Source organism: Neoarius graeffei, chromosome 28, assembly GCF_027579695.1.
Source record: "Neoarius graeffei isolate fNeoGra1 chromosome 28, fNeoGra1.pri, whole genome shotgun sequence".
Lineage (NCBI taxonomy): Eukaryota > Metazoa > Chordata > Actinopteri > Siluriformes > Ariidae > Neoarius > Neoarius graeffei.
In genome coordinates this window covers 26032005-26059934 of record NC_083596.1, presented here as the reverse complement: position 1 = coordinate 26059934, position 27930 = coordinate 26032005, and the positions used below count along the sequence as shown (strand labels likewise).

Here is a 27930-nt window from a genome sequence, read left to right as displayed (position 1 = left end):
CTACTTGATCTTAAAAAGTTTCATTAATTACAACAACATTTAATTTTTTGAGGTATATTTTACAAAGCCAGAATGTTCAGCTGTTAAATAAAAAGTAATGTGTCATATCTGATTTTTTCTTTTTGCTACAAAGTAAAACAGCTGAATGAACATCCTCCAAGACCAGTGATTCTATATTTTTTGCCAAGGGTTGTACAATTTAAAAAAACAAATAAACAAAAAAAAACACACACGCATTTGGGACATGTCTATAGGTAGCCCACGAGCCAAGGCCATGCAACATTTGCAGATCTTTATTACACTGTTCTGGCCACAAGCTTCAGAATGATCAGAATGCTATAACCTCATTTGATCTCCACATTGAGTATACCGTACATACCATCATGCAGCAGGTTTCAGCAGAGAAACAAACCTGAACACCAATCAAATTATCTCTGATGAGTATTAATGGCATGGAGAATACACAAACTCCAGTCAGCAAGAATTCTCCCCCCCCCTTTAAAAACCCAAACTATTATTGGGGTGCAGAAGCATAAAAGACAAAGTGCAAAAACATTTTCTACAAAGCTATTTATGGATTTCAGTCCACAGTCACTCATAAATACAATAAATGTGCACACATGAATGTCTTAACTTGCACACAAAAGTGACAAACAGTTTGGACCAAAATTTTCATATATTCTGTAAAAAAAAAAAAAAATAAAATTCCTGTGAATGAGTACAGATGAGGACTTTGTGTAAAATGGCCAAATATTATAAGAAATCTGTGCTCCCTGATCGTGGTAGTCCAGGGGTCTGGGTGCAAATCAGACCTTGAAAACTGCCTTCGTTAAAACCACAGACCCTTAATACAGGCACATGCTGACCATTTTGCAGTGTTCCAGTGTGATGCATCATTAAAAATGACAGGAAGAAACAACTGTGTATGAAAACATGATTTATAGTTTCTTGCTCATAAACAGTTGCCGTATGTATGTATGTATGTATGTATGTATGTATGTATCTCCTATCTAAGAGCTAGTATGTGGACCTGGTAGATCTCCTCAGGGAAATTCTGCTGCTGTTCCTCACAGATGATACGGAGTCCAGCTCTGGCCACTATGCTGCGCAATAAGGGCAGGTCTCTGCACACGCTGCTGTCCACCTCGTCAGGCACAACGCCCTCGTATGCCACGTTATCCTTCACCACAATCAGGCCATCAGGGCGCAGGGCGCTGCGGCATCGCCTGAAGAACTCCACCAGGTGATCGTCAGTCAGGTGACCTGGACAGAGCACAATTTAAGATCAGTCGTACTCATTACAAAATGTGTGGTTCCACATGTTGGTTAAGTCTTACTACAAGTGGACTCTGGTATACCGATGACCCACTGGATCCAGATGACGTCGTAACGATCCGCTTGAGGCTGGAAATCCTGCAGGCCGCAGCAGAAGTAGTTCTCCACTCTCTTACCTTCCTCGCCCAAGTAAGAGCGAGCTTTGTCCAGGAACTCCTGCGTCACGTCTACCAAGTCCACGGTACGGAAGAGTGGTAAGAGAAGACGCTTAGTGATGCGTCCGATTCCTGCACCACAGTCCAGGGCACAGCCTGGTCTCGTCTTACCTTTGCCCTCCTGGGGAGAAGAGACACGCAGTGAGAAAGATAAAAGGATTGGAACAGTTAAACTGGCTGAATCGACTAATCAGAAATTCATAAGCTAACAAACCGGGCAAGTGAAAGCTCCAGTGTATTTGGCCAATCTCGTTTTTGTTGGCTTGAAATATAACCAAGCCTCATTTATGCTCGCTTTATGTATGAAATGTGTCCGTTTCAAATGATGCAACTGTAACTATCCACATGTGTATTTCCAGGCATCTTTCACGTTGGCTTGGCTTTTAAGCAATACATCCACTAGAGGGAAGCGCACTCAAAATATTCTGATGAGGCAAAAGTCGAGGCTGCACTGTAGATATCATATAGATGTTAAAAATGTATTACTAAATAGCATAATCTCTCGTCAAAAAGTTCCACCAGTCTTAAAATTTCTTCATGTCTCGCTTTACCTATTAGCTACACTGCCCCCATGATTTCCAGTGCTACTGCTACGTTTGATTTGACTCAGGTGGGCGAGGCGCGTGCAAGCTAGCATTCTCAGCTGATCTCGCGTCACACTGATGAATTAATTGGGTGATTTGTTTCAGTGTTCGAGAACTCTTTTCCGAGTTCACTAGGAGGCTCATCTCATCTCATTATCTCTAGCTGCTTTATCCTGTTCTACAGGGTCGCAGGCAAGCTGGAGCCTATCCCAGCTGACTACAGGCGAAAGGCGGGGTTCACCCTGGACAAGTCGCCAGGTCATCACAGGGCTGACACAGACAACCATTCACACTCACATTCACACCTACGGTCAATTTAGAGTCACCAGTTAACCTAAGCTGCATGTCTTTGGACTGTGGGGGAAACCAGAGCACCCAGAGGAAACCCATGCGGACACGGGGAGAACATGCAAACTCCGCACAGAAAAGCCCTCGCCGGCCACGGGGCTCGAACCCAGGACCTTCTTGCTACTACACCACCGTGCAGCTCACTAGGAGGCTGAGCACCATAAAATAAACTAGAACTGTGAATCAACTCACTATAGAATACCCCCACGTGCACAACAAAATGTCAACTGGAACTGTGAGAGAACTCAAAAAAAAAAAAAAACCTGCAACGCCATGATTCAAATTCCTATTAGTCATTCTTTGAAACATCGGACTGGGATTATTTTCCTTCATGCACATCTTCAGGTGGTATACTGCAACTGTGTAAAGATTCATCAAAATCCATCAAACCGTTTAAGAGTTGTTGCGCTTACAAGACACATGGACAGACGGATGGACAGGGTGATTCCTATATACCCCTCCCCCCCCCAAACTTTGTTTGCGGGGTCCTGCTCTTTGGGGGGTGGTGCACAGGAGCCAGTCATCCAAATGCGGCAGCATCCTGATGCCTCTGGTCTTTAGAGCTGCTTGCATACATCTCAAACGCTTTAACCTGGAATGCCTTTCATTGGAAGACAGATCTCCAAAAGTACACATCCTGGGGAGAGGGAAATAGATGTCCTGCTGATATACACTATATTGCCAAAAGTATTTGCTCACCCATCCAAATTATCGGAATCAGGCGTTCCAATCACTTCCATGGCCACAGGTGTATAAAATCAAGCACCTAGGCATGCAGAGTGTTTTTACAGTTTGGAGCTGGCCCCTTCCTCTTCCAACATGACTGTGCACCAGTGCACAAAGCAAGGTCCATAAAGACATGGATGACAGAGTCTGGTGTGGATGAACTTGACTGGCCTGCTCAGAGTCCTGACCTCAACCCGATAGAACACCTTTGGGATGAATTAGAGCAGAGACTGAGAGCCAGGCCTTCTCGTCCAACATCAGTGTGTGACCTCACAAATGCGCTTCTGGAAGAATGGTCAAAAATTCCCATAAACACACTCCTAAACCTTGTGGACAGCCTTCCCAGAAGAGTTGAAGCTGTTCTAGCTGCAAAGGGTGGACCGACGTCATGTTGAACCCGATGGATTAGGAATGGGATGTCACTTAAGCTCATATGTGAGTCAAGGCAGGTGAGCAAATACTTTTGGCAATATAGTGTACTTCACCTCTGTCGACCTCTTGATCAAATTTCTGCAACAATACTCATTCACTTTTCCACAATCTTTCATTGATCTCTCCAAACACAGTCATATCCAGTGTCTTTCAGTACAGTATCAACAGAAGTAGTCTTTCTTCTGCCTCTATTCCCTTCCTCGAATTTGGGCTGCCACAGAATAAGTCATGATGCTATCTCCTCCTCATGTCTTATGCAATGTCCAGCAAGTCTGAGCCATCTGACTTTCTCACACACGTGGTAGGTCACCATAAAGCTCATCATTTGTCATTGTTGCTGCCATGATACATTGAGAACCATCCTTGCTCAGCATTTTGGTACGTGCCGTCTAACCTCTTTTCAAGAGCACTGTAGAATGTCCAAGTTTCTAAACCATACGGGAGAACAGACAGTAGCCAGAAACAGTCCGATCTTAATCTTCTTTGAAAATGTTGATTTCCATATCTTGTTCAATTTGTGACGAGCTTTCCATGCGAGTGCTTTCCTTGTGTTCAAGTCCTTCTCTGTGCTTTCCATGTATGAGCCAAGATACTTGAAATTTTCGACAATTTTGACATATTTTCTCCATTCCTTGCTTTCAGATATAACTGCTTGCTGCTGATATAGCGATGTGAAAAAGTCCTGCGGTTGCATGAATTACATCCAAATTAAAACTAACATATGGAAGGGGAGTGCTTTTAAGAACACGTGTATCAGAAATCAGACAGAAACCACCATCCTTCAAGAAAGCCCACTGACTACATGTACTCTTGGCTCCGAACAGTGACGTTTACCTTACTTTAACACTCACTTTATCCAACACTCACTGTCGAGGACTCGCACAAAGTCAACAGTCCACCATCGGCATGGGCACAGGGCTGTAGTGACAGTGTGGCCAGTGTGTATGGCTCTGTTGGTTTCATTCTTCTGAACTCTGCACTCTCCTTTCCAGTGTCTTTTTGGTAACATGTCCATAGAGCATCTCTGGCACATGGGGACAATTTACACACATTCCCGTAGGCCAGGAATGCTGTACGGACCAGTTGCCATTTTGTCACAGTGCCAGTTGAAACAGAATCATGACAACATTTCTGGATTTTATCAAATCCTTCTTTTGAGCTCTTGATAAAATCTTGAAAGGTAGCGCTGTGATTCTGTCACAACTGGCACTAGAACAACATTCCCTCCTAAACTGTGCAAACAGTGGGCAAGTACTAGTTATTGATATTCACCAAGGACCTTCTAAACAAATGTCCCAAGCAACAGCTCAAGCAATTGCCCTAATTTAGCAGAAAATATGACTGGAACTAAGGTAATTCTGTGCCAAATCACCAGAAGGCTCCCGACTTACCATCTCAGATTTGCTTCATAATTTTTTATTTTGATGCCCTTGTAACTAATAATTACTGTGCAAAATTTTAGGCCAATATCTCCACTAGTTTCGAAGATATTAAGCCTTCAAAAAGGAGGTGTGGCCCCATATTTAGCATAAAAACAAGTGTTACAATCAAACATCCATAGTTTGATGGCTAATAACTTTTGAACTGTTCACATTAAATGGTTCAAATTTGCACATGATTCTTTGATATAATAAGGCTCTGTACACAGAAGGAGAGCTTTGTATGTGACACATTTGCAGATTTATGGCGTGCCAAATATGGCTTCCTGGAATGCGCATTTGTTCGTGGTAGCACTTTTGGCTCTCTATATCTCCAGGTTTAATGACGCCAGATGTCTGATTCTTTTTAATATACGAGACATGTTATAGTACTATCAGGAAAACATGTTATATCTGTGACAAAAATTATACTTGTCTCATATATAGGCCCCTAAAAATGGAAAAAAGCTTGTCGTGTCTGTATTTTGAATGCTTATAGCAAAAATCTGACAAGGTCTACCAGAAAACAAATTAGATCAGTGAAAAGAGCAAGGTCTAATTGATACATGTACCAAATATGAAGTTGATACTGTGAAGAAAACTCTTTTATTCAAGCTGTTGAATATGGAAGGTTTTAAGACATGCGAAAATGCCATTCACAAGGTTACATCACATGCTACATCATTGTATTTTGCCTTCTAAAAGGCAAAATGCATTGTAATTGCACAGTTTCTTATTCTTTTCATTCTTCCGCTCTTTCCTTTGGCATAAAACTCCTCCTAGGATTTTAAACCTCGTTAATGATCCATTATAGATTTCTGTTGGGGAGAGGTCAAGGATGTGCAGCTGACTTTAATTAGGTCAATATTAATGAGGTCAAGGACACCATGACATGAAATCATTTTGCGTGACCTAGTTTTACTTTGAATGATAAAGTTCAGTGTACACGTTCACTAACCATATGATAGGGTAGCTCAGGCCGGGGAATGAGAAAAGCCTAATGTACTAATTACTCAAATAAATATTAATAGGTGAATTTTTGTCTTGAAGATAGACAGGTCACATGGAGTTAGCATATTCATCATTTATATAGTGGTATAAATGTATGTTTGTGGTTTACTGACTGATCAGCACTGACCTCATTTGAAGCTCCCTAATAAAGTGGCATGTTTAAATTTTTTAATTAATTTATTAACGAATAAAATTTTCAGAAAAATTTATTTTGGAATGAAGGGTTGACAATGTACCAGAGTAACAACTTGCTTAAATTGAATGTTTTTGTAATTTAATTTTGTAATTAAATATTTATATAGATATTTATGAAGTATATATATATATATATATATATACACACACACACACAGCTGGATAGTACAGTGGTAATGCTCACTGACTACGACGCAGGAGATCGGGGTTCGAATCCCGGTCGGGGCAAAACATCATCCAGTAAGGGTCCGTATCAGCCTACCTCAGGAATGAGTGAAGACAATAACTGATAGAGTCATACCGGCTCAGACGTCCCCCGGGTCAACAAGGTCAACCAGGGCAAACTGATGAGAAATGGGCTACATGCAGAGAATGTGGGATACTTCGAAACAAAGCCCAGTGTTCCAACATCCGTAATCGAAATCTACTATCACAACTAGAGATTAATGAAATACAACAACGATGCTACGGCAAGGGGGAGCCAGGAAGACAGGTCAGCGGGGAGATGTCATCATCATCCCCACAACCAGAGCCCCACCCAGAATGGCTAACCTAAGGCAGGACAGTCCTAATCATGAAGGACCCATCCCATCCAACTACCGGCCAATTAGCTGCCGGCCAATTACCTGTCTCTGCACAACATGGAAGGCCCTGTCAGCAAAAATGAGTAAGCATGTGGCTCATGAGCGAGGCACAGAAAGGAATTGGCAGTAACACCAGAGGAGCCAAGCACCAGCTACTGGTTGATAGAACAGTCGCCCGAGACTGTAAGAGGAGACAGACCAACCTGTGCACTGCCTGGATCGACTACAAGAAAGCCTATGACTCAATGCCACACACATGGATACTGGAATGTCTGGAACTGTATAAGATCAACAGGAACCTAAGGACCTTCATCCAGAACTCAATGGAAATGTGGAAGACAACCCTAGAGGCCAACTCAAAACCCAATTCAACATCAAGTGCGGCATATACCAAGGCTATCACCACTGCTGTTCTGCATGGGCCTGAACCCCCTCAGTCAGATCATCACGAAGAGCGGCTACGGGTACCGATTCCGTAGTGGGGCAACAATCAGCCACCTGCTCTACATGGATGACATCAAGCTGTATGCCAGGAACGAGCGAGAAATAGACTACAGCGATGACATAGGGATGTCATTCGGATTGGACAAGTGTGGCCGGATGGTCTCAAAGAGAGGCAAGATAGATGATATCCAAGACAGCTACAAGTACCTTGGCATCCCACAGGCTAATGGAAACCATGAAGAGGCCACAAGGAAGTCAACCACAGCCAAATACCTCCAGAGAGTAAGGCAGGTCCTGAAAAGTCAGCTGAATGGTAAGAACAAGGTCCGAGCCATCAACATGTACGCACTACCAGTCATCAGATACCCCGCTGGTATCATAAACTGGCCAAAGGAGGAGATAGAAGCCACAGATATCAAGACTAGAAAGCTCCTCACCATGCATGGAGGGTTCCACCCCAAGTCCAGCACCCTGAGACTATACACTAAGCGGAAAGAGGGAGGCCGAGGGCTAGTGAGCGTCAAGACCACGGTCCAGGATGAAACATCGAAAATCCGAGAATACATCAGAAAGATGGCCCCAAAGGATGAACTGCTAAGTGAATGTCTCAGGCAGCAGAACCCTGATGAGAGTGCGGAGGAGGAGGAACAGACAACCTGGAGGGACAAACCCCTACATGGCATGTACCACCGTCAGATAGAGGAAGTGGCTGATATCAAGAAATCCTACCAGTGGCTGGATAATGCAGGACTGACAGACAGCACAGAGGCACTAATCATGGCAGCACAAGAACAGGCCATAAGCACAAGAGCCACAGAGGCCAGGATCTACCAGAGTAGATCAGACCCAAGATGTAGAGAAGCCCCTGAAACAGTCCAGCACATAGTAGCAGGGTGCAAGATGCTAGCTGGATCAGCGTACATGGAGAGGCACAACCAAGTGGCTGGGATAGTATACAGGAACATCTGCAACCAGTATGGAATAGAAGTACCCAAGTCCCAATGGGCCATACCACAGAAGGTGGCTGAGAACAACAGGGCCAAGGTTCTGTGGGACTTCAGCTTCCAGACTGACAAACAGATCCTGGCTAACCAACCGGACATAGTGGTGGTGGACAAAGGGCAGAAGAGGGTGGTGGTGATAGATGTGGCGATCCCAGCTGACGCCAACATCAGGAAGAAGGAACATGAGAAACTTGAGAAGTATCAAGGGTTGAAAGAGCAGCTGGAACAGATGTGGAAGGTCAAGGGTTGCGTGGTCCCCGTGGTAGTGAGGGCATTTGGGGCATTAACCCCCAAACTGGGAGAGTGGCTCCAGCAAATCCCAGGAACAACATCTGAAGCCTCAGTCCAGAAGAGCGCAGTCTTAGGAACATCGAAGATACTGCGCAGAACCCTCAAACTCCCAGGCCTCTGGTAGAGGACCCGAGCTTGAGGATGACATGGATACCACCCCACCCACCCCCCGCCCCGCCGGGGGTGAATTATATATTTATATAGATATTCATGAAGTGTATACATGGTATATATTTTTATAGGTGTATTAATGTAATTTGGATTTCGGGGTAGTTAAAAAGGGGTGGGAATGTGCGGTGTATTGTAATGTCTTAGCTCTTTATGTTATTTCATTTATTCTTTTTTTTTCACTTTCTCGTTTTCTTTCTTTTATATGTACAAATAATTACATACATTTTTTTAATACATGTTCGAAAATAAAATAAATTCATTCATTCATTCAATGTTTAACTTAATCAGTATGCATACATTTATATATCAAAATTAAACATTTTTTATAGATTCTAAATATCTCATCTCATTATCTCTAGCCGCTTTATCCTTCTACAGGGTCGCAGGCAAGCTGGAGCCTATCCCAGCTGACTACGGGCGAAAGGCGGGGTACACCCTGGACAAGTCGCCAGGTCATTAGATTATAAATATGTTAAATTAATTGCATGTTTATCAAAAATAGATCTGTAATTTAATGATTAAAACATAGCATAAATCCTAGTTCTGGTAAGTTAAAGAAAAGTTTATACTCTCTCTTACCCCTTTTCCACCAAATCAGTTCCAGGGCTGGTTCGGGGCCAGTGTTGGTGCTGGTTCACAACTCGTTCAACTTGCGAGCCAGCTGAGAACCAGTTTGCTTTTGCTTGTGGTGCTAAGGGGAGCCACATGATTACGTCACTGTATACGTCAGTTACGTCGCTGCGTTTGCATAAACCTTGGCGCGAATATCGAAGCAACAACCACACGGAGAAGAAGCAGCAGCAACAACAATAATAATGGATGACTTCGCGTTTGTACAGCTGCTGCTTCTCATCGCTTAAAAATGGCGACCTTTTGCGGTCTTGCGATTGTTGTTGGTCTTAACAACTCCGCCCCCCCGCTGACGTAAGCGGTTCTTTCCTCTGGCCCAGCAAAGAGCTGGTGCTAGCCTGGAACCGGTTTTTCTGGCCCCAGAGCCAGTTCTTTGTCAGTGGAAACAGAAAACCCGGTTCCAAACTAAGCACTGGCCCCGAACCAGCCCTGGAACTGCTTTGGTGGAAAAGGGGCATCGGTCATCACATGTTGACCTACAAAAGGTCACACAGCTTACAGGCAGTTACTTCACAACACATACTGACACCACGAGATCTTTCTGTGTGGGCAGAAAAAAACCCATCCATTTCATTTGGATTGAAAAGGGGGAAGTAAAAAGCAATGGAGAAGTTCTTCAGAAGAGACTTTCAAAGTCCTCAACAATACCAGGAACAAGGGATAACTACTCATTTGTTCCTATCTCAGAGAGCCAGTTGCAGATCAGCAGAGTGTCTGGTGGACCAAGCTTCATTGTGGACATGAGTGGCACTCATCCCCAGGTTGTAGATGATGCTGTGAAAGAAGGTTACACCCTGTCAGACATGATCCCAGGAAAATATGTTGCATGTTTGTATGACCAGCAATGGTAGATTGGTAGTATCTGTGCAATATCGGAGGAGGAACAGGATGTGCAAGTACAATTTATGCACCCTCATGGTCCTGCAAAGTCTTACAGTTGGCCCAGAAGATAAGATATCTGTTGAGTTCCACTGATACACATCATAAAGATCACAGATGCACCAATCACATCAACTGGTAGACAATATGTAGTTCCGTTTGGTGTGGTGAAAGAAATTGACCAGTTATTCAAACGCTTCAAATAGACATGCTAAGTCTACATAAATAGAATTAAATTTGTGTAATTGACTTTTGTGAGATTTGTAAATCATTTATCATATTTACAAATATACTGCATATATGTATAGTCAAAAGAATTTGAATTAATAATGATGTAGCATGTGATGTAACCTTAGGGGTGTTCACACGGCACATGTTTGCATCGGTGCTGCACCGATGTATTTTGTTGCGATATATCTTACACCGGTGTAAATTTTGTGGAGCGTTCACACGTCACAAACCTGCTTACTAGAGAGAAGCGTGTTGGCACCGGTGCAGCCCCACTTGCGTTCACACGGCAGTTTTTGCGACCGTGCTATACGATAGTAATAATGTGGAAATGAAATATGCGCATGCGTGAAAATGTACTTCCTTTTCCCGGTTGTCATGGCATCACCAAGCGTCGGGAAAACAACGTGGATGAAGACACCAGTGTTGCCAGATACTGCTGACGTTTTCCAGCCCAAAATATGTTCAAATCCGCCAAAATGCACTTAAAACCGCCCAATCTGGCAACACTGGAAGACACGCAGTTCTGTTGTTGATATTCGCCATTTTGGAAGCGCAAATTACCAGGATGCAAATTATGCAATGCCCGTATGTAATCAACTCTCCTCATGCGTAGCGAGTCTACCCATGTAGCGTTCAGACGTTCCATTTTATATCGGTGCTGCCCCGCAAACTAGCATTTACTCCGGAGTAAATTTCTTAAACCACCTCCCAAGCAGGGTTAGATTTGCACCGGTTTAAGCAGCTTTCAGGGGCTACACCAGTATAACTTTGTACCGTGTGAACGCTCTACCGGGGCAGCCCCGGTGCTACACTGGAGTAAAAGTTGCCTTGTGAACACCCTAATGTGAATGGCATTTTCGCATGTCATAAAACCTATATTCAACAGCTTGAATAAAAGAGTTTTCTTCACAGCACCAACTTCATATTTGGTACATGCATCAATTAGACCTTGCTCTTTCACTGATCTAATTTGTTTTCTGGTAGACCTTGTCAGATTTTTGCTATAAGCATTCAAAATACAGACGCGACAAGCTTTTTTCCATTTTTAGGGGCCTATATATGAGAAGTATAATTTTTTGTCACAGATATAACATGTTTTCCTGATAGTACTATAACATGTCTCATACATTAAAAAGAATCAGACATCTGGCATCATTAAACCTGGAGATATAGAGAGCCAAATGTGCTACCACGGACAAATGCGCATTCCAGGAAGCCATATTTGGCACGCCATAAATCTGCAAACATGTCACATACAAAGCTCTCCTTCTGTGTACAGAGCCTTATTATATCAAAGAATCATGTGTGCAAATTTGAACCATTTAGTGTGAACAGTTCAAAAGTTATTAGCCATCAAAAATGTTTGATTGTAACACGTTTTTATGCTAAATATGGGTCCACGCCCCCTTTTTGAAGGCTTAATATCTCCAAAACTAGTGGAGATATTGGTCTAAAATTTTGCACAGCAGTTATTAGGAACAAGGACATTAAAATAAAAAAATATGAACAAAATCTGAGATGGTCAGTCGGGAACTTTCTCTAAAATCTGGTGATTTGGCATGGAATTACTCACTATTTGTTTTTACTGCAAACTCGTAAATATACCACAAACTGGGAAATGACAGTGCTATTTATTTCAGATTATTACACATACAGGAGACTTTTCCGATGGAACAAAAACGTATTCTATTCACTTCTAGCGAGTTTCATTCATTTCGTTTGACAGCATGCAATATTATCATATTGCTTATCCTATGTGTATTACATTATTCTACCCAATGGAGAACAAGCGTTGAATATGGTTTACAATATTGCATGGTTGTCAAGACAACATGACATCACATGTCGGAGCTGACGCAAATATCCAATGAGAAAGTTTTCTGCTGTGCATGTGCAGAAGCATCTCTGTTCGCCGGGAAAAAGACGCGCTGAACACCCGAAAGGCTACCAAAACTTCATTAGATAGTCTTCACACACATTTACAAGAGAAAAACATATCAACGGACACTGAAAAAGCTGGATAAGAGACAAGTCAGAGATGTAAAACTTCCATGCTAGCGAGCGACTATGACAAGAAGAAGAAAGAAGAAAGAAAGAAAGAAAGAAGAAAGAAAGAAAGAAGAAAGAAAGAAAGAAAGAAAGAAGAAGAAGAAAGAAAGAAAGAAAGAAAGAAGAAAGAAAGAAAGAAAGAAAGAAAGAGAAGAAAGAAGAAAGAAAGAAAGAAAGAACTTTATTCATCACACACTTGTGAATTTCCTCTCTGCATTTAACCCATCTGAAACAGTGAGCAATGAGCACACACGCATACCCAGAGCAGTGGGCAGCCATGCTAACAGCGCCCAGGGAGCAGTTGGGAGTTGGGTACCTTGCTCAAGGGCACCTCAGCCTAAGGCCGTCCCATATTAACCTAACCTGCATGTCTTTGGACTGTGGGGGAAAACGGAGCACCCGGAGGAAACCCACGCAGACACGGGGAGAACATGCAAACTCCACACAGAAAGGCCCTCGCCGGCCGCTGGGTTCGAACCCAGGACCTTCTTGCTGTGAGGAGACTGTGCTAACCACCGTGCTGCCCAAGTTTGCTTTGCTAAGATGTGTTGAGCACCCGAAAGGAATATGTCTGTATAATAATAATGGCTTTTTTTTCGTGGTATATCAGATATATTCTATTCAGCTAGCATGATACTGAACTCGTCGACGAGTTCAGCATCATGCTAGCTGAATAGAATATATCTGATACACCACGAAAAAAAAGCCAGCCAATATTATTTAAATGCGTCACTTGCTTGCTCTTCGTTTAGTACAAATTCTACAGAAATTTTCATACAGTACGTAATCTCGAACATAAAACATGCATATAAACAATGGTCTCTCACCCCAAGGAATTTCTGCAGGAACTTTTTGGAACCACTGATATCGATGCTGGAAATGCTTCCATAACCTCCCAGCATTCCGTCCACAGTGGGCGGGATGTCCTTCCAGTACTGTTCCGCCTTCAGATAAAAGGAGTTCTCATTTTCAATCAGGTGGTCTTCCATCCTCTCTGGACTTCTAAGAAATACAAAAGGTCATTAGCTTTTCCTCATCTGAGATGTATGATGGGAGAAGCGGTCCACAAGTCAGTATTTCATTTTATTAAAATGCGTCATACTAGAGAGTTTGAGATATTCAAGGCCACCAGTGCAGGAAGTATTCAGAAATGTATTTCAGTACTTTCTAGATTGCTCCTTTAACTGACTGCTGTTGACAAAATTGTTGAGATGTGCGGTGTGTATTTATGTCCGACACCAAACATCACGTTATGGCTGAATTCCAAAGGACACCGTGTTAGACAGAGTTCACCTGCTATATAGGGTGCAGAAACTGTGCCTGTGTAGTGTTATTTAGGTAGGGCATGTAAAGCCATCTGGAATTCAACGAATGCAAGTTTAGACTTTGTTGAAGGAGTCACGAGAGAGCCCATCACCAGCAGGCAACATAATGCACACGCACACACTCTCCAAATCTGGCCTTGCTCTGGCTTCAGCTGTCATCGCTTCTCTTATAACCAGAGGTCAAAAGGGAAACGTGACAACTGACAGAAACCTGAATCAGTTTGATTAATAAAAAGACTAAGCTAAAAAGACCCGAAAGATATAGTGACTGCTAATTGTACAGTTCTAACCAGGATCATTTTGAAATATCATTAGGCCAAAAAAAAAAAGTGTTTCCGGTTACCCGACCGACCCTAAACTTTTTTTTTTTAGTTTTTTTTCCCCCAGTCGCGACTTTTACATATAACCCAACCGCGTTAACCGGAAGTTTGTCACTCACTGGGAAAATGGCGGCTGCCATGTTCTCACATGTGGTCGTGGCGATTGAAACTGATCCTTGTAAACACATTGGTGGCATTAAGGCATTGACATCATTTTCAAAACTGTTGACTGTGCGAGACATTTTTTACCACTACCATAGTGAACACGGTAAAGGGAAATCTTTCAAAGCAAGGCCTCCACAGATCCGGACATAAACTCGTCAACGAAATATTTTGATGTGGATCCTGGTCTTATAATTGGTGACCTTGTGGCCAATTTTGGCATAAAAAAGTTAAAGTATACTTGTATCCCAGTGGACAACCCTTTGGAAACGGCTGCCAACGAAGTTACAGCGAAGACTATCGACGCTTTTCAGATTCTCATGGCGAGAGGACATGAGTTTCCACCGAAGACCAGTAGGTGCGTATAGATAAATCTGAAAATCGCTGAACATGTGTCCAAGTCAAAACGATTTTCTAGCATGATCTAGCAAGGGATTAGCCATGAAGCTATCCCCTAGATCCACCAACCCACAAATATTTAATAAATTAAAGAAGAACCCTGAAATTATAAACATAAATTTGTATTTGAGTGATTCCACGCTTATGGGTACTGAAATGGGGACATGAACTTATTTTTAAAAATTCACCTAAAACCATTTCTTTTTTTACCATCAGGTCACAAAACATGCAATCTTTAATGAATGATATGTTAAAAGATAACTTTAAATTTTCTGAGATGTAATAAAAACATATTTATATGCCAAAGTCAGAACGTAACAGAAGTGTTGTGGACATATAGATTCTCAATTTTAACAATGTAGAATTATTTTATAACTGTATTTTATTATGTATAGATAAAGTAATGATATATTAGAATATAACAGTGAGGGTTTTTTTTTAATGTAGCAATCTACATCAGCTTTTTTTAATAATGTTTGACACCAATAGAATGACATTGTCTGATACAAAAATGTAAAAAGACTGGTTGGCTTTTTGAAACATAGGAAGGTGATGTTTTAGCAAATATAATTAATAAACATGTGTAGTAGAATAAACATACACATTCTTTCAATAAGGTTAACATGGTATATAGCTAGATTGTAATTAATTTGTAACAGACGCGAGATGGACAATCGTAACAGAAGTAATGTAACAGACATCATTTTGGAACTCATAGGCTTATCAAATTATAATTCCTTCTTGTTTTGATTACAGTTAAACAGAACATCTTTCACAGTTTCTAAACTAGGCCTCCCAGACTTACATATCCAAAATATCTGTTTTACACTTTTCTACAGAGATACCCGCATTAACGTGCGATCGTCGCTGTCAAATTATACGTCTGTTCAGATTGAACATGTCCAACATCACGTCTGTTTACATGTCAAATCGTGAAAACCGAGATTAACTATTTTTGAGGTATATCTTATCGTACTTAACCTACATGTTACTTAAAATAAGTGATTAGAAATAGACTGAAACTAAGCAGGTGCCGAGGAGTTGACTATACTTTGAATTGATAGACACGTTACGTCCAGACTTGGTTAATGTAACGGAGCATGATGGTAAACATATCGTTGACGGGAAACATACCTCTTGTTAGCTTCGGTCCATCCTTGCTTGTGTACACATGATTTGATGACGTCAAATAAAAGACCGCACAAAAATATATACTCTCTAAACAGCAATATCTTAAATAGCCGGCAATTTTTTTTTTTTAAATCGGTAATTGAACAGAACGTAATGTTTGACGGATTTACGAACACTCGCATTGAAAGTGATTACAATTGATAAAAAAAAAAAAAAAAAAAAACGACCAGACGTTCTCTAGTTCATTATATAAGAAAACTAATAGTGTTTTTCTACCATTTTTCAAAAATATCCATTATCCAAACTTTGTATGGTAAAATTAATTATTCTACCCATTTCGTGTGTATTTTTGACAGGACGGAAACATCTGTTCAACGTATTTTTCAAATGTTTCTAATCGATATATATACACTTAAATATATATAACAATATATAAAATTCAAAGTGTACGTCCCCTTATTGAATTTATAAATGCAAAACTCAATGATAGTAGGCGTGAGAGCCATGTGAAATAATGCATCTGAGAATGTCCCCAACAGCTCTTGCGAATCTGACGATTTTTTCAAAATGATTATTTAATAACTTTTGATTTAATATGGATTGAGCATTAATTTTATCTTAATTATCTCTCAAAGTTACAATTAATAACTAGCAATAAATCATTCATCACTACTGTGAGTAAAATTTAATTGTTAACACATTGTATATACCCATATCTGCATATCGCCATATTACCTATAAGCGTAGAATCACTCATTTGTAAAATCACATTTTAAAAAGTGCAATGAACATTAAAAGCATTACATTACCTTAAATATATAAATATATATATCAAATATATCTGTACAATTATAAAAAGGGGATTGGTGAATTCGTAGATAGAAATTCGTAGACAAAATGTAGGTGAATTCGTAGACACCTTTTTTTAAATGGTGCAATTATCAGAAAGGAGGTGCATTGAATCAATAAATTATGAACATGACAATAATTATAAATATATGGCCAAAAGATTAAATTTCCAAATATTGTCCTAGTTTCATAGCAAAAACTGTATGTAAAAGTATTTATCATGTTGCTATCAAAAGTGGATTCCTATATATACTATTCTGTGAATCAATTTTGTGTAATTTGTTAAGAATGTTAAATAAATTAAATCTAAATATATTTAGGCATAGTTTCTTTTCTACTTCCAAATGTGTTGACTATTTTCAAATTTAACCTCATTTTATTAATTTAAACCATAGACCCTGAACTGAAACAAACATGGTGTATTGAGCTGTTATATTTACAGAAAAATTCATGTTAAAAAGGTGTCTCATGCTGCATCAGATTCATCAGAAGGTGGTAACTCAGGTGACCTGCAAAGAAATTCATTATATTTTGTGAAATTATTCCTGTCTAAATATAGGTTATGGCAGCCATCTTGAAAAAAAAAAATTCAAAAAAAAATGCCTGCCTACTGACCCTAGTTTTGAAATCTACGTAAACCAGAAACACACACTTTTTTTTTGGCCTTAGCTAAATTTAACTAGTTAATTCTGGCATGAATGAGTGAGAAATCTAAGTCAGCTAACAATGTTTAGCTAACTACAGTCCCCTCCAAAAGTACTGAAATGGCAAGCCCAATTTTTATTTATTTATTGGGGGGGGGGGGGGGGGGGGGGGTATACACTGAAGACATTTGGGGTTCTGATCAAAATATGAATGAGCCTGTAGATCTGAATTTTAGCTTTCATTTCCTGATATTTACATCTAGATGTGTTAAATAGCTCAAAACGTGGCACCTTTTATTTGAACCCACCCCACTTTAAGTGATCAAAAACATTGGAACATACAATTTACAGCTCCGAATGTCTACTCTTGGTTTGAGCCCTGGGTTTCACCTGTAAGACTGCATTTGTTACTAAAAAGACAACCAACATGAAGACCAGAGAGATCTCTATGGGCAAAAAGCTTTTGAAGCTGAGAAAACAGGTCAAATTGATCACAGCCATTGCACGAGCATTGAGCATAACAATACAACAATTTGCAATGCACTGAAAAAGAAAGAAACCACTGGTGTACTAACAGGTCAGCCACGATGACTGAAAAATTGTGAACGCAGTGAAGAAAACCCTGAAAACAACAGTCAGTCAGTGACATCAACAACCTCCACAGGGCAGGGGTGAAGGTAATCACAATCCACCATTAATAGACTTTGAGAGCAGAAATATAGAGACCATATCATAAGATGCATACCACTGATCAGTAGTAAGTATCGGAAGGCCATATTGGAACTCGCAAAAGAGCAACAAAAGCTGCGGAACCAAGATTTACCTCTGGAGAAAGAAAGGACCTGCTCATGATCCAAAACATATGAGCTCACTGTTTAAGCATGGTGGAGGGTAGTGTCATGGTTTGGGCTTGGATGGCTGCTTCTGGAAGGGGTTCATTAATCTTTATTGATGCAAGTCATGATGGTAACAGCAGAACATTCTGTCTGCCAATTACAGAGAAATGCATCCAATCTAATTGGGAGGAATGTCATCATGCAGCAAGACCCAAAACACTGCCCATGCAGCAAAGGACTTGAGGGGTCTGCCAACAAAGGTGCTATGTTGTAAGTTGCATAACATCTAGCTGATCTGTCATCTCATTCATATTTTGATCTCAAACCCAAATATCTTGTGTACAGCAAAAACAAAAGAATTAGCCTAACTGTTCTAACAATTTCTGAAGGGACTGTACAGGTGCTGATCATAGAATATCATGAAAAAGTTGATTTATTTCAGTAATTCCATTCAAAAAGTGAAACTTGTATATTATATTCATTCATTACACACAGACTGATATATTTCAAATGTTTATTTCTTTTAATTTTGATTATAACTGACAACTAATGAAAATCCCAAATTCAGTATCTCAGAAAATTAGAATATTACTTAAGACCAATACAAAAAAAAGGATTTTTAGAAATGTTGGCCAACTGAAAAGTATGAACATGAAAAGTATGAGCATGTACAGCACTCAGTACTTAGTTGGGGCAACTTTTGCCTGAATTACTGCAGCAATGCGGCGTGGCATGGAGTCGATCAGTCTGTGGCACTGCTCAGGTGTTATGAGAGCCCAGGTTGCTCTGATAGTGGCCTTCAGCTCTTCTGCATTGTTGGGTCTGGCGTATCGCATCTTCCTCTTCACAATACCCCATAGATTTTCTATGGGGTTAAAAGAACAGTCCACCGTACTTCCATAATGAAATATGTTCTTCTCTGAATTGAGACGAGCTGATCCGTACCTCTCCGAGCTTTGTGCGACCTCCCAGTCAGTCAGATGCGCTGTTACTCCTGTTAGCAATGTAGCTAGGCTCAGCATGGCCAGTGGTATTTTTTGGGGCTGTAGTTAGATGCGACCAAACTCTTCCACGTTTTTCCTGTTTACATAGGTTTATATGACCAGTGACATGAAACAAAAGTTCAGTTACACAAATTGAAACATGGCGATTTTCTATGCTATGGAAAGTCTGCACTATAATGACAGGCGTACTAACATCTTCCGGTGAAGGTATCAATGCGCTGTCGAAGCACGCAGAAGATGTTAGTACGCCTGTCATTATAGTGCGGACTTTCCATAGCATAGAAAGTCGCCACGTTTCAATTTGTGTAACTGAACTTTGTTTCATGTCACTGGTCATATAAACCTATGTAAACAGGAAAAACGTGGAAGAGTTTGGTCGCATCTAACTACAGCCCCAAAAAATACCATTGGCCATGCTGAGCCTAGCTACATTGCTAACAGGAGTAACAGCGCGTCTGACTGACTGGGAGGTCGCGCAAAGCTCGGAGAGGTACGGATCAGCTCATCTCAATTCAGAGAAGAACATATTTCATTATGGAAGTACGGTGGACTGTTCCTTTAAGGTCAGGCGAGTTTGCTGGCCAATTAAGAACAGGGATACCATGGTCCTTAAACCAGGTACTGGTAGCTTTGGCACTGTGCGCAGGTGCCAAGTCCTGTTGGAAAATGAAATCTGCATCTCCATAAAGTTGGTCAGCAGCAGGAAGCACGAAGTGCTCTAAAACTTCCTGGTAGACGGCTGCATTGACCTTGGACCTCAGAAAACACAGTGGACCAACACCAGCAGATAGCATGGCATCCCAAACCATCACTGACTGTAGAAACTTTACACTGGACCTCAAGCAATGTGGATTCTGTGCCTCTCCTCTCTTCCTCCAGACTCTGGGACCTTGATTTCCAAAGGAAATGCAAAATTTACTTTCATCAGAGAACATAACTTTGGACCACTCAGCAGCAGTCCAGTCCTTTTTGTCTTTAGCCCAGGCGAAACACTTCTGATGCTGTCTCTTGTTCAAGAGTGGCTTGACACAAGGAATGCGACAGCTGAAACCCATGTCTTGCATACGTCTGTGCGTGGTGGTTCTTGAAGCACTAACTCCAGCTGCAGTCCACTCTTTGTGAATCTCCCCCACATTTTTGAATGGGTTTTGTTTCACAATCCTCTCCAGGGTGCGGTTATCCCTATTGCTCATACATTTTTTTCTACCACATCTTTTCCTTCCCTTCGCCTCTCTATTAATGTGCTTGGACACAGAGCTCGTGCCCCTTTTCCACCAAATCAGTTCCAGGGCTGGTTCGGGGCCAGTGCTTAGTTTGGAACCAGGTTTTCTGTTTCCACTGACAAAGAACTGGCTCTGGGGCCAGAAAAACCGGTTCCAGGCTAGCACCAACTCTCTGCTGGGCCAGAGGAAAGAACCGCTTACGTCAGCCGGGGGGGAGGAGTTGTTAAGACCAACAACATCGCCATTTTTAAGCGACGAGAAGCAGCAGCTGTACAAATGCGAAGTCATCCATTATTATTGTTGTTTCTGCTGCTTCTTCCGTGTTTTTGCTTCGATATTCGCGCCAAGGTTTATGCAAACGTAGCGACGTAACTGACATATACAGCGACGTAATGACGTGGCTTCCCTTAGCACCATGAGCTATGGAAAAGCAAACTGGTTCTCAGCTGGCTCGCAAGTTGAACGAGTTGTGAACCAGCACCAGCACTGGCCCCAACCAGCCCTGGAACTGAATTGGTGGAAAAGGGGTATCTGTGAACAGCCAGCCTCTTTAGCAATGACCTTTTGTGTCTTGCTCTCCTTGTGCAAGGTGCCAATGGTCATCTTTTGGACAACTGTCAAGTCCGCAGTCTTCCCCATGATTGTGTCGCCTACAGAACTAGACTGAGAGACCATTTAAAGGCCTTTGCAGGTGTTTTGAGTTAATTAGCTGATTAGAGTGTGGCACCAGGTGTCTTCAATATTGAACCTTTTCACAATATTCTAATTTTCTGAGATACTGAATTTGGGGTTTTCATTAGTTGTCAGTTATAATCTCATCTCATCATCTCTAGCCGCTTTATCCTTCTACAGGGTCGCAGGCAAGCTGGAGCCTATCCCAGCTGACTACGGGCGAAAGGCGGGGTACACCCTGGACATGTCGCCAGGTCATCACAGGGCTGACACATAGACACAGACACCATTCACACTCACACCTACAGTCAATTTAGAGTCACCAGTTAACCTAACCTGCATGTCTTTGGACTGTGGGGGAAACCGGAGCACCCGGAGGAAACCCACGCGGACACGGGGAGAACATGCAAACTCCGCACAGAAAGGCCCTCGCCGGCCACGGGGCTCGAACCCGGACCTTCTTGCTGTGAGGCGACAGCGCTAACCACTACACCACCGTGCCGCCCCCAGTTATAATCAAAATTAAAATATATCAGTCTGTGTGTAATGAATGAATATAATATATTAAGTTTCACTTTTTGAATGGGGGGCGGCACGGTGGTGTAGTGGTTAGCGCTGTCGCCTCACAGCAAGAAGGTCCGGGTTCGAGCCCCGTGGCCGGCGAGGGCCTTTCTGTGCGGAGTTTGCATGTTCTCCCCGTGTCCGCGTGGGTTTCCTCCGGGTGCTCCGGTTTCCCCCACAGTCCAAAGACATGCAGGTTAGGTTAACTGGTGACTCTAAATTGACTGTAGGTGTGAGTGTGAATGGTGTCTGTGTCTATGTGTCAGCCCTGTGATGACCTGGCGACATGTCCAGGGTGTACCCCGCCTTTCGCCCGTAGTCAGCTGGGATAGGCTCCAGCTTGCCTGCGACCCTGTAGAACAGGATAAAGCGGCTAGAGATAATGAGATGAGACTTTTTGAATGGAATTACTTAAATAAATCAACTTTTTCATGATATTCTAATTATATGACCAGCACCTGTATATTATATTCTGGGAAACAAAAAAGAAGATATACCAAAATGTTCTGTTGGAGTCTGAATAAGAGATTTAACACAAATAATCTCAAATGTAAATCCTGGGCATGATCATTTGGCACCACAATTCATACCCCCAGTCTGACCTCAAATCTAATAGTTTTATTTGCATAAAGAAATTACATCAACCCTTTCCCAATATTGAACCTCCCTTCCAATTTCCTGCCCAACTTCCCACCCGGCTAATTCCCACCCACCAAACAACAGTTACTAAACCGGGAGGAAAAGTCTATCGTGCATCGTCTGCTCATGCTCCATCACAGGGAAAGTGCTATCTTCCCCCTTCCACATACATAAGCTCACAGGTGCCCATGGCTGGCTTGTGTCACTGTGATTAACCTTCTGGGGTTGAGAGCTTCACCGCCAAAGCTCAGCAGGTTTAGAATGAGTAGGTCACATATTTAGATAAATATCTTTGTGAGTTTTTATCATACAAGCATGATAAACATATTGACACAAGATCAACGGTGAGCTACTGCTCACTTACGTATAACCCCACTCTCGCTTATATCAAAATACAAGGAATCGAAGGAATAGGACACTTATTATGAATGTTGACTTCAACAAATAATTAACCCTGAAACAAGTAAGTAGAGCAGTGTTCTCCCCAGGGATTTCAAACAGCATCCTGGTAAACTGCCATTTTGAAATAGCATGTTGCTTCTTGAAATAGCGTCAAAATCCACCCCATATGTTTCATAAATACATTCAGTCGGTAAACAGGAAGTCGATGTGCAACAGACCTGAAAACAGTATATACGGTATAGAACCACAAGCTGAAGCTCGGTACCAAACATCAAGCAGTTGTGATTTGTAGTTGCTGAGAAAAGTGTTATGAAAATTTTGTAAATCCACCCTATGTTTCGTAAATACATTGTCTGTAAACAGGAAGTTGATGTGTGACAGACCTGACACCGGTATACACCGTATAGAACCCCAAGGTAAAGTTTGGTACCAAGTGACTATGATTTGTGGTTGCTGAGAGAAGGGGTGTTTCAGACAGACAGAGGTAAACCAGTATACACCCCCTCCTTTGGAGCAGGGGTATAAAAACGTGTGTTTAAAAGTTGAGTCAGTTCCAGGAAGCACACAAATTTAAGTGAACTCTAAATCTGCCGAGAAGAGAGAGTGGTCACATATCCAACTGAATTCTGCCAGAAGCTTATTGATGGCTACCAAAAGCGTCATTTCAAGGTGAGACTTGCTAAGGGACATTTAACCAAATATTAGGTGTGCCGTATGGATAATTTTGACACCGTGTTTGTTTCAGAAAACCCAAAATAAACTTGTGCACTAAATTCTTGTTTTGTCTCTATTAAAAGATATTGGCTGTACAATCATTCTGCTACAGAAAAAAAAGCAGTTCAAAGAAATAATTGAAAGCCCAGTACTGCCATTACATTCCCTTGGCATCAACTTCTGACTGCAACTGGATATACATTTTGAACTGAAAGGAGAGATCAATTTTAAACATAACCATCATCTCATTTCATTATCTCTATCCGCTTTATCCTGTTCTACAGGGTCGCAGGCAAGCTGGAGCCTATCCCAGCTGACTACGGGTGAAAGGCGGGGTACACCCTGGACATGTCGCCAGATCATCGCAGGGCTGACACAGACACAGACAACCATTCACACTCACATTCACACCTACGGTCAATTTAGAGTCACCAGTTAACCTAACCTGCATGTCTTTGGGGGAAACTGGAGCACCCGGAGGAAACCCACGCGGACACGGGGAGAACATGCAAACTCCGCGCAGAAAGGCCCTTGCCGGCCACAGGGCTCGAACCCGGACCTTCTTGCTGTGAGGTGACAGCGCTAACCACTACACCACCGTGTCACCCCCACAACCATCATATTTATTAAAGGAATCCAGTTTTTTCATCAGGTCCTTTATGTCTAAGGGAACCAGTGACCGAGACGGTAGCCAAGTAAGCAACATGCTCCAAACTTCCAAAAGTGTAACCATTTTCAGGGTTCATGCTTTTGCAGGGGGATTTGACAGACAGACAATTTCCAAGTCCAAACTACTTTCTAAACTTTTCCTGAATGTCATGGCAATATTTGGGTTTTCAGTAGTTTCTTTGAACTGTTCTTTTTCTGTGACAGAATGTACAGCATACAGTGGTGCTTGAAAGTTTGTGAACCCTTTAGAATTTTCTATATTTCTGCATAAATATGACCTAAAACATCATCAGATTTTCACACAAAGTCATAAGTCAATAAAGAGAACCCAGTTAAACAAATGAGACAAAAATATTATACTTAGTCATTTATTTATTGAGGAAAATGATCCAATATTACATATCTGTGAGTGGCAAAAGTATGTGAACCTCTAGGATTAGCAGTTAATTTGAAGGTGAAATTAGAGTCAGGTGTTTTCAATCAATGGGATGAGAATCAGGTGTGAGTGGGCACCCTGTTTTATTTAAAGAACAGGGATCTATCAAAGTCTGATCCTCACAACACATGTTTGTGGAAGTGTATCATGGCACGAACAAAGGAGATTTCTGAGGACCTCAGAAAAAGCATTGTTGATGCTCATCAAGCTGGAAAAGGTTACAAAACCATCTCGAAAGAGTTTGGACTCCACCAATCCACAGTCAGACAGATTGTGTACAAATGGAGGAAATTCAAGACCATTGTTGCCCTCCCCAGGAGTGGTCGACCAACAAAGATCACTCCAAGAGCAAGGCATGTAATAGTCAGCGAGGTCACAAAGGACCCCAGGGTAACTTCTAAGCAACTGAAGGCCTCTCTCCCATTGGCTAATGTTAATTTTCATGAGTCCACCATCAGGAGAACACTGAACAACAATGGTGTGCATGGCAGGGCTGCAAGGAGAAAGCCACTGCTCTCCAAAAAGAACATTGCTGCTCGTCTGCAGTTTGCTAAGGATCACGTGGACAAGCCAGAAGGCTATTGGAAAAATGTTTTGTGGACGGATGAGATCAAAACAGAACTTTTTGGTTTAAATGAGAAGCGTTAAGTTTGGAGAAAGGAAAAACACTGCATTCCAGCATAAGAACCTTATCCCATCTGTGAAACATAGTGGTGGTAGTATCATGGTTTGGGCCTGTTTTGCTGCATCTGGGCCAGGACAGCTTGCCATCATTGATGGAACAATGAATTCTGAATTATACCAGCGAATTCTAAAGAAAAACATCAGGACATCTGTCCATGAACTGAATCTCAAGACAAGGTGGGTCACGCAGCAAGACAACGACCCTAAGCACACAAGTCGTTCTACCAAAGAATGGTTAAAGAAGAATAAAAAGTTAATGTTTTGGAATGACCAAGTCAAAGTCCTGACCTTAATCCAATCGAAATGTTGTGGAAGGACCTGAAGCGAGCAGTTCATGTGAGGAAACCCACCAACATCCCAGAGTTGAAGCTGTTCTGTATGGAGGAACGGGCTAAAATTCCTCCAAGCTGGTGTGCAGGACTGATCAGTTACCGGAAACGTTTAGTTGCAGTTATTGCTGCACAAGGGGGTCACACCAGATACTGAAAGCAAAGGTTCACATACTTTTGCCACTCACAGACATGTAATATTGGATCATTTTCCTCAATAAATAAATGACCAAGTATAATATTTTTGTCTTATTTGTTTAACTGGGTTCTCTTTATCTACTTTTAGGACTTGTGTGAAAATCTGATGATGTTTTAGGTCATATTTATGCAGAAATATAGAAAATTCTAAAGGGTTCACAAACTTTCAAGCACCACTGTACATCTTTAATTAAAAAAAAAACCCACTAGAATTTGGTGCACAAGTTAATTTTCTTCGGGTTTTCGAAAATCAACACAGGGTCAAAAATATACATACAGCACACCTAATATTTAGGTAAAAATGTCTCTTCGCAAGATTCATCTTGACCAAACATTTGTTTACCATGAACAAGCTTCTGGCAGAATTCTGGTTGGATATTTCATGACTTCATGGTAGAATTAGTAGAGTTCAATTAATTTTTTTTTCTTGGCATGGACTCGACTTAGAAGCATAGTCCATATATTTTCAGTAGGGCTGAAGTCAGGACTTGTTTTAAGCTTAATGTTAGCCTGCTTTATCCTCCATAACCAGCTCTGATGCGTGTTTGGATTCATTGTCCTGTTGTAAGTCCCAAGTTGTTTTCAAGTTTCTGATGGTTTATGCTGAAGAATTCTGAGGTAGTCCTTCATTTTTCCATCCACTTTGTGCAATGAACCAGTTCCACTGGCAGTAAAACAGCCACAGAGTATGATGATCCAACCACCAGCTGCTACAGTGGTCTTCTGTACATGGTGGTCATTGAGCCGTTCGGCCACAATCTTTGTCTCATCTGACCATACAGCTTTCCTCCAGAAGGCTTTTTCTTTGTCCGTGTGGTCAGCTTCAAACTTTAGTTAAGCTTGAAGGTGTCAATTTTGGAGCAGAGGGTTATTTCTTGGATAGCAGCCTCTTAGTCCATGGGGACCTGAACTGCAGACAGTGATCCATCAGCTTCCAGTTCATGGCAGGGCTGCGCCATGGTAGTTCCCAGGTTGTTCCTGACCATCCAAACCAATTTCCTTTCAGCTGAGGGTGACAGTTTGGGTTTTCTTGAAGCAAAGTGGCTTGGCAAAGTAGGTACACCTCACAATAACTTGGATACAATTGTTTGAACTGATCTTGGAATTTGCAGTTGTTTAGAAATGGCTCCAACAGACATTCCGGAGTTGTGTACATCTGCGATCCTCTTTCTCAGATCTGCACTGAGCTCCTTGGACTTTCCCCATTTGTAAACAAACCCTTTTTATAAAAAAGACAGAAGCTACCAGCTGTCGTCAATTATTATCACCAACAAGAAGTTAAGAGACCTCGGCCTGGGCAAAATAAGAGACATTTTAGAAGTTTCAGCACCTCTGAATTAATAATCCAAGTGAGCATGTGTAAATGTTTGACCCTGTGTTGATTTCAGAAAACCCAAAGAAAATAAAAGACTCGTGCACCAAATTCTAGTTGTTTTTTTTAATTAAAGCTGTATGCTGTACAACCATTCTGCCACAGAAAAAGAACAGTTCAAAGAAATTACTGAAAGCCCAAATATTGCCATGACGTTCAGGTCACCGTATGTAAACTTCTGACCCCAACTGTACACCCTTCGTGTCTGCAGTTTACCTTTAAAACACAACATACAAGCTTTAAATGCTTTTATTAGGAAGATATTTTAAATAACATTCAGCACATTATTTAAACTTTCAGTCCCATAACTCCTGCCAAATCTGTATACACTGAATATTCAATTCAATTAAACTCACAGCACATTCAGGACACAGTTAATGTTACTAAAACCGAGTCACAGCCACGTGTTGATTATAACGTCAACTAGTGACTTATCCAGCACTATAGCTAACTAATCAAGCTAACCTACTTAACTTCAGCGTTATTCGAGCTTATTCCTTCATATTCGTAAAACTCAATCCCCAAACTTACCGTTCCCCGTAGCTACGTGCTCTCCTAAATTATCACACCCTAAATTAGGACATGACTCGACTCAGCTGCACTTCATCGCTACCACTTTTTCCCCAACTGTATTCCAACAAATCACGCCTTCTGCTATATGATTGGCTAAAAGTCCAGATTTTCAACTCCAGGATTGGCTAAATAATTCACACTTACTTGAATAGCCAATCAGCGATCAGCTTGTGCGAGCTAGCGCCTGTTCTGGGAGAATGCATTTCCCGGAATACGGGTGGGGAAAAATAATGCGTCCTCTACACTTGTGCCGAACGCTTCCTTTATACGTCATTTCCTTATTTGGTTTCCAGAATGTTTC

General features: G+C 41.5%; 1 protein-coding gene across 1 annotated transcript; it reads right to left on the bottom strand.

The window, feature by feature from the left end:
- Positions 1-249: 249 nt before the first annotated feature.
- ntmt1 (N-terminal Xaa-Pro-Lys N-methyltransferase 1) lies at positions 250-27676 on the bottom strand. Its single transcript, XM_060913128.1, has 4 exons — positions 27588-27676; positions 13315-13489; positions 1359-1611; positions 250-1263 (listed from the first exon to the last, which is right to left on the bottom strand). Exons 2-4 carry the CDS (start codon positions 13474-13476, stop codon positions 1007-1009), a joined length of 672 nt encoding a protein of 223 aa, XP_060769111.1. The 5' UTR covers positions 13477-13489; positions 27588-27676; the 3' UTR covers positions 250-1006.
- Between the last annotated feature and the right edge of the window lie 254 nt (positions 27677-27930).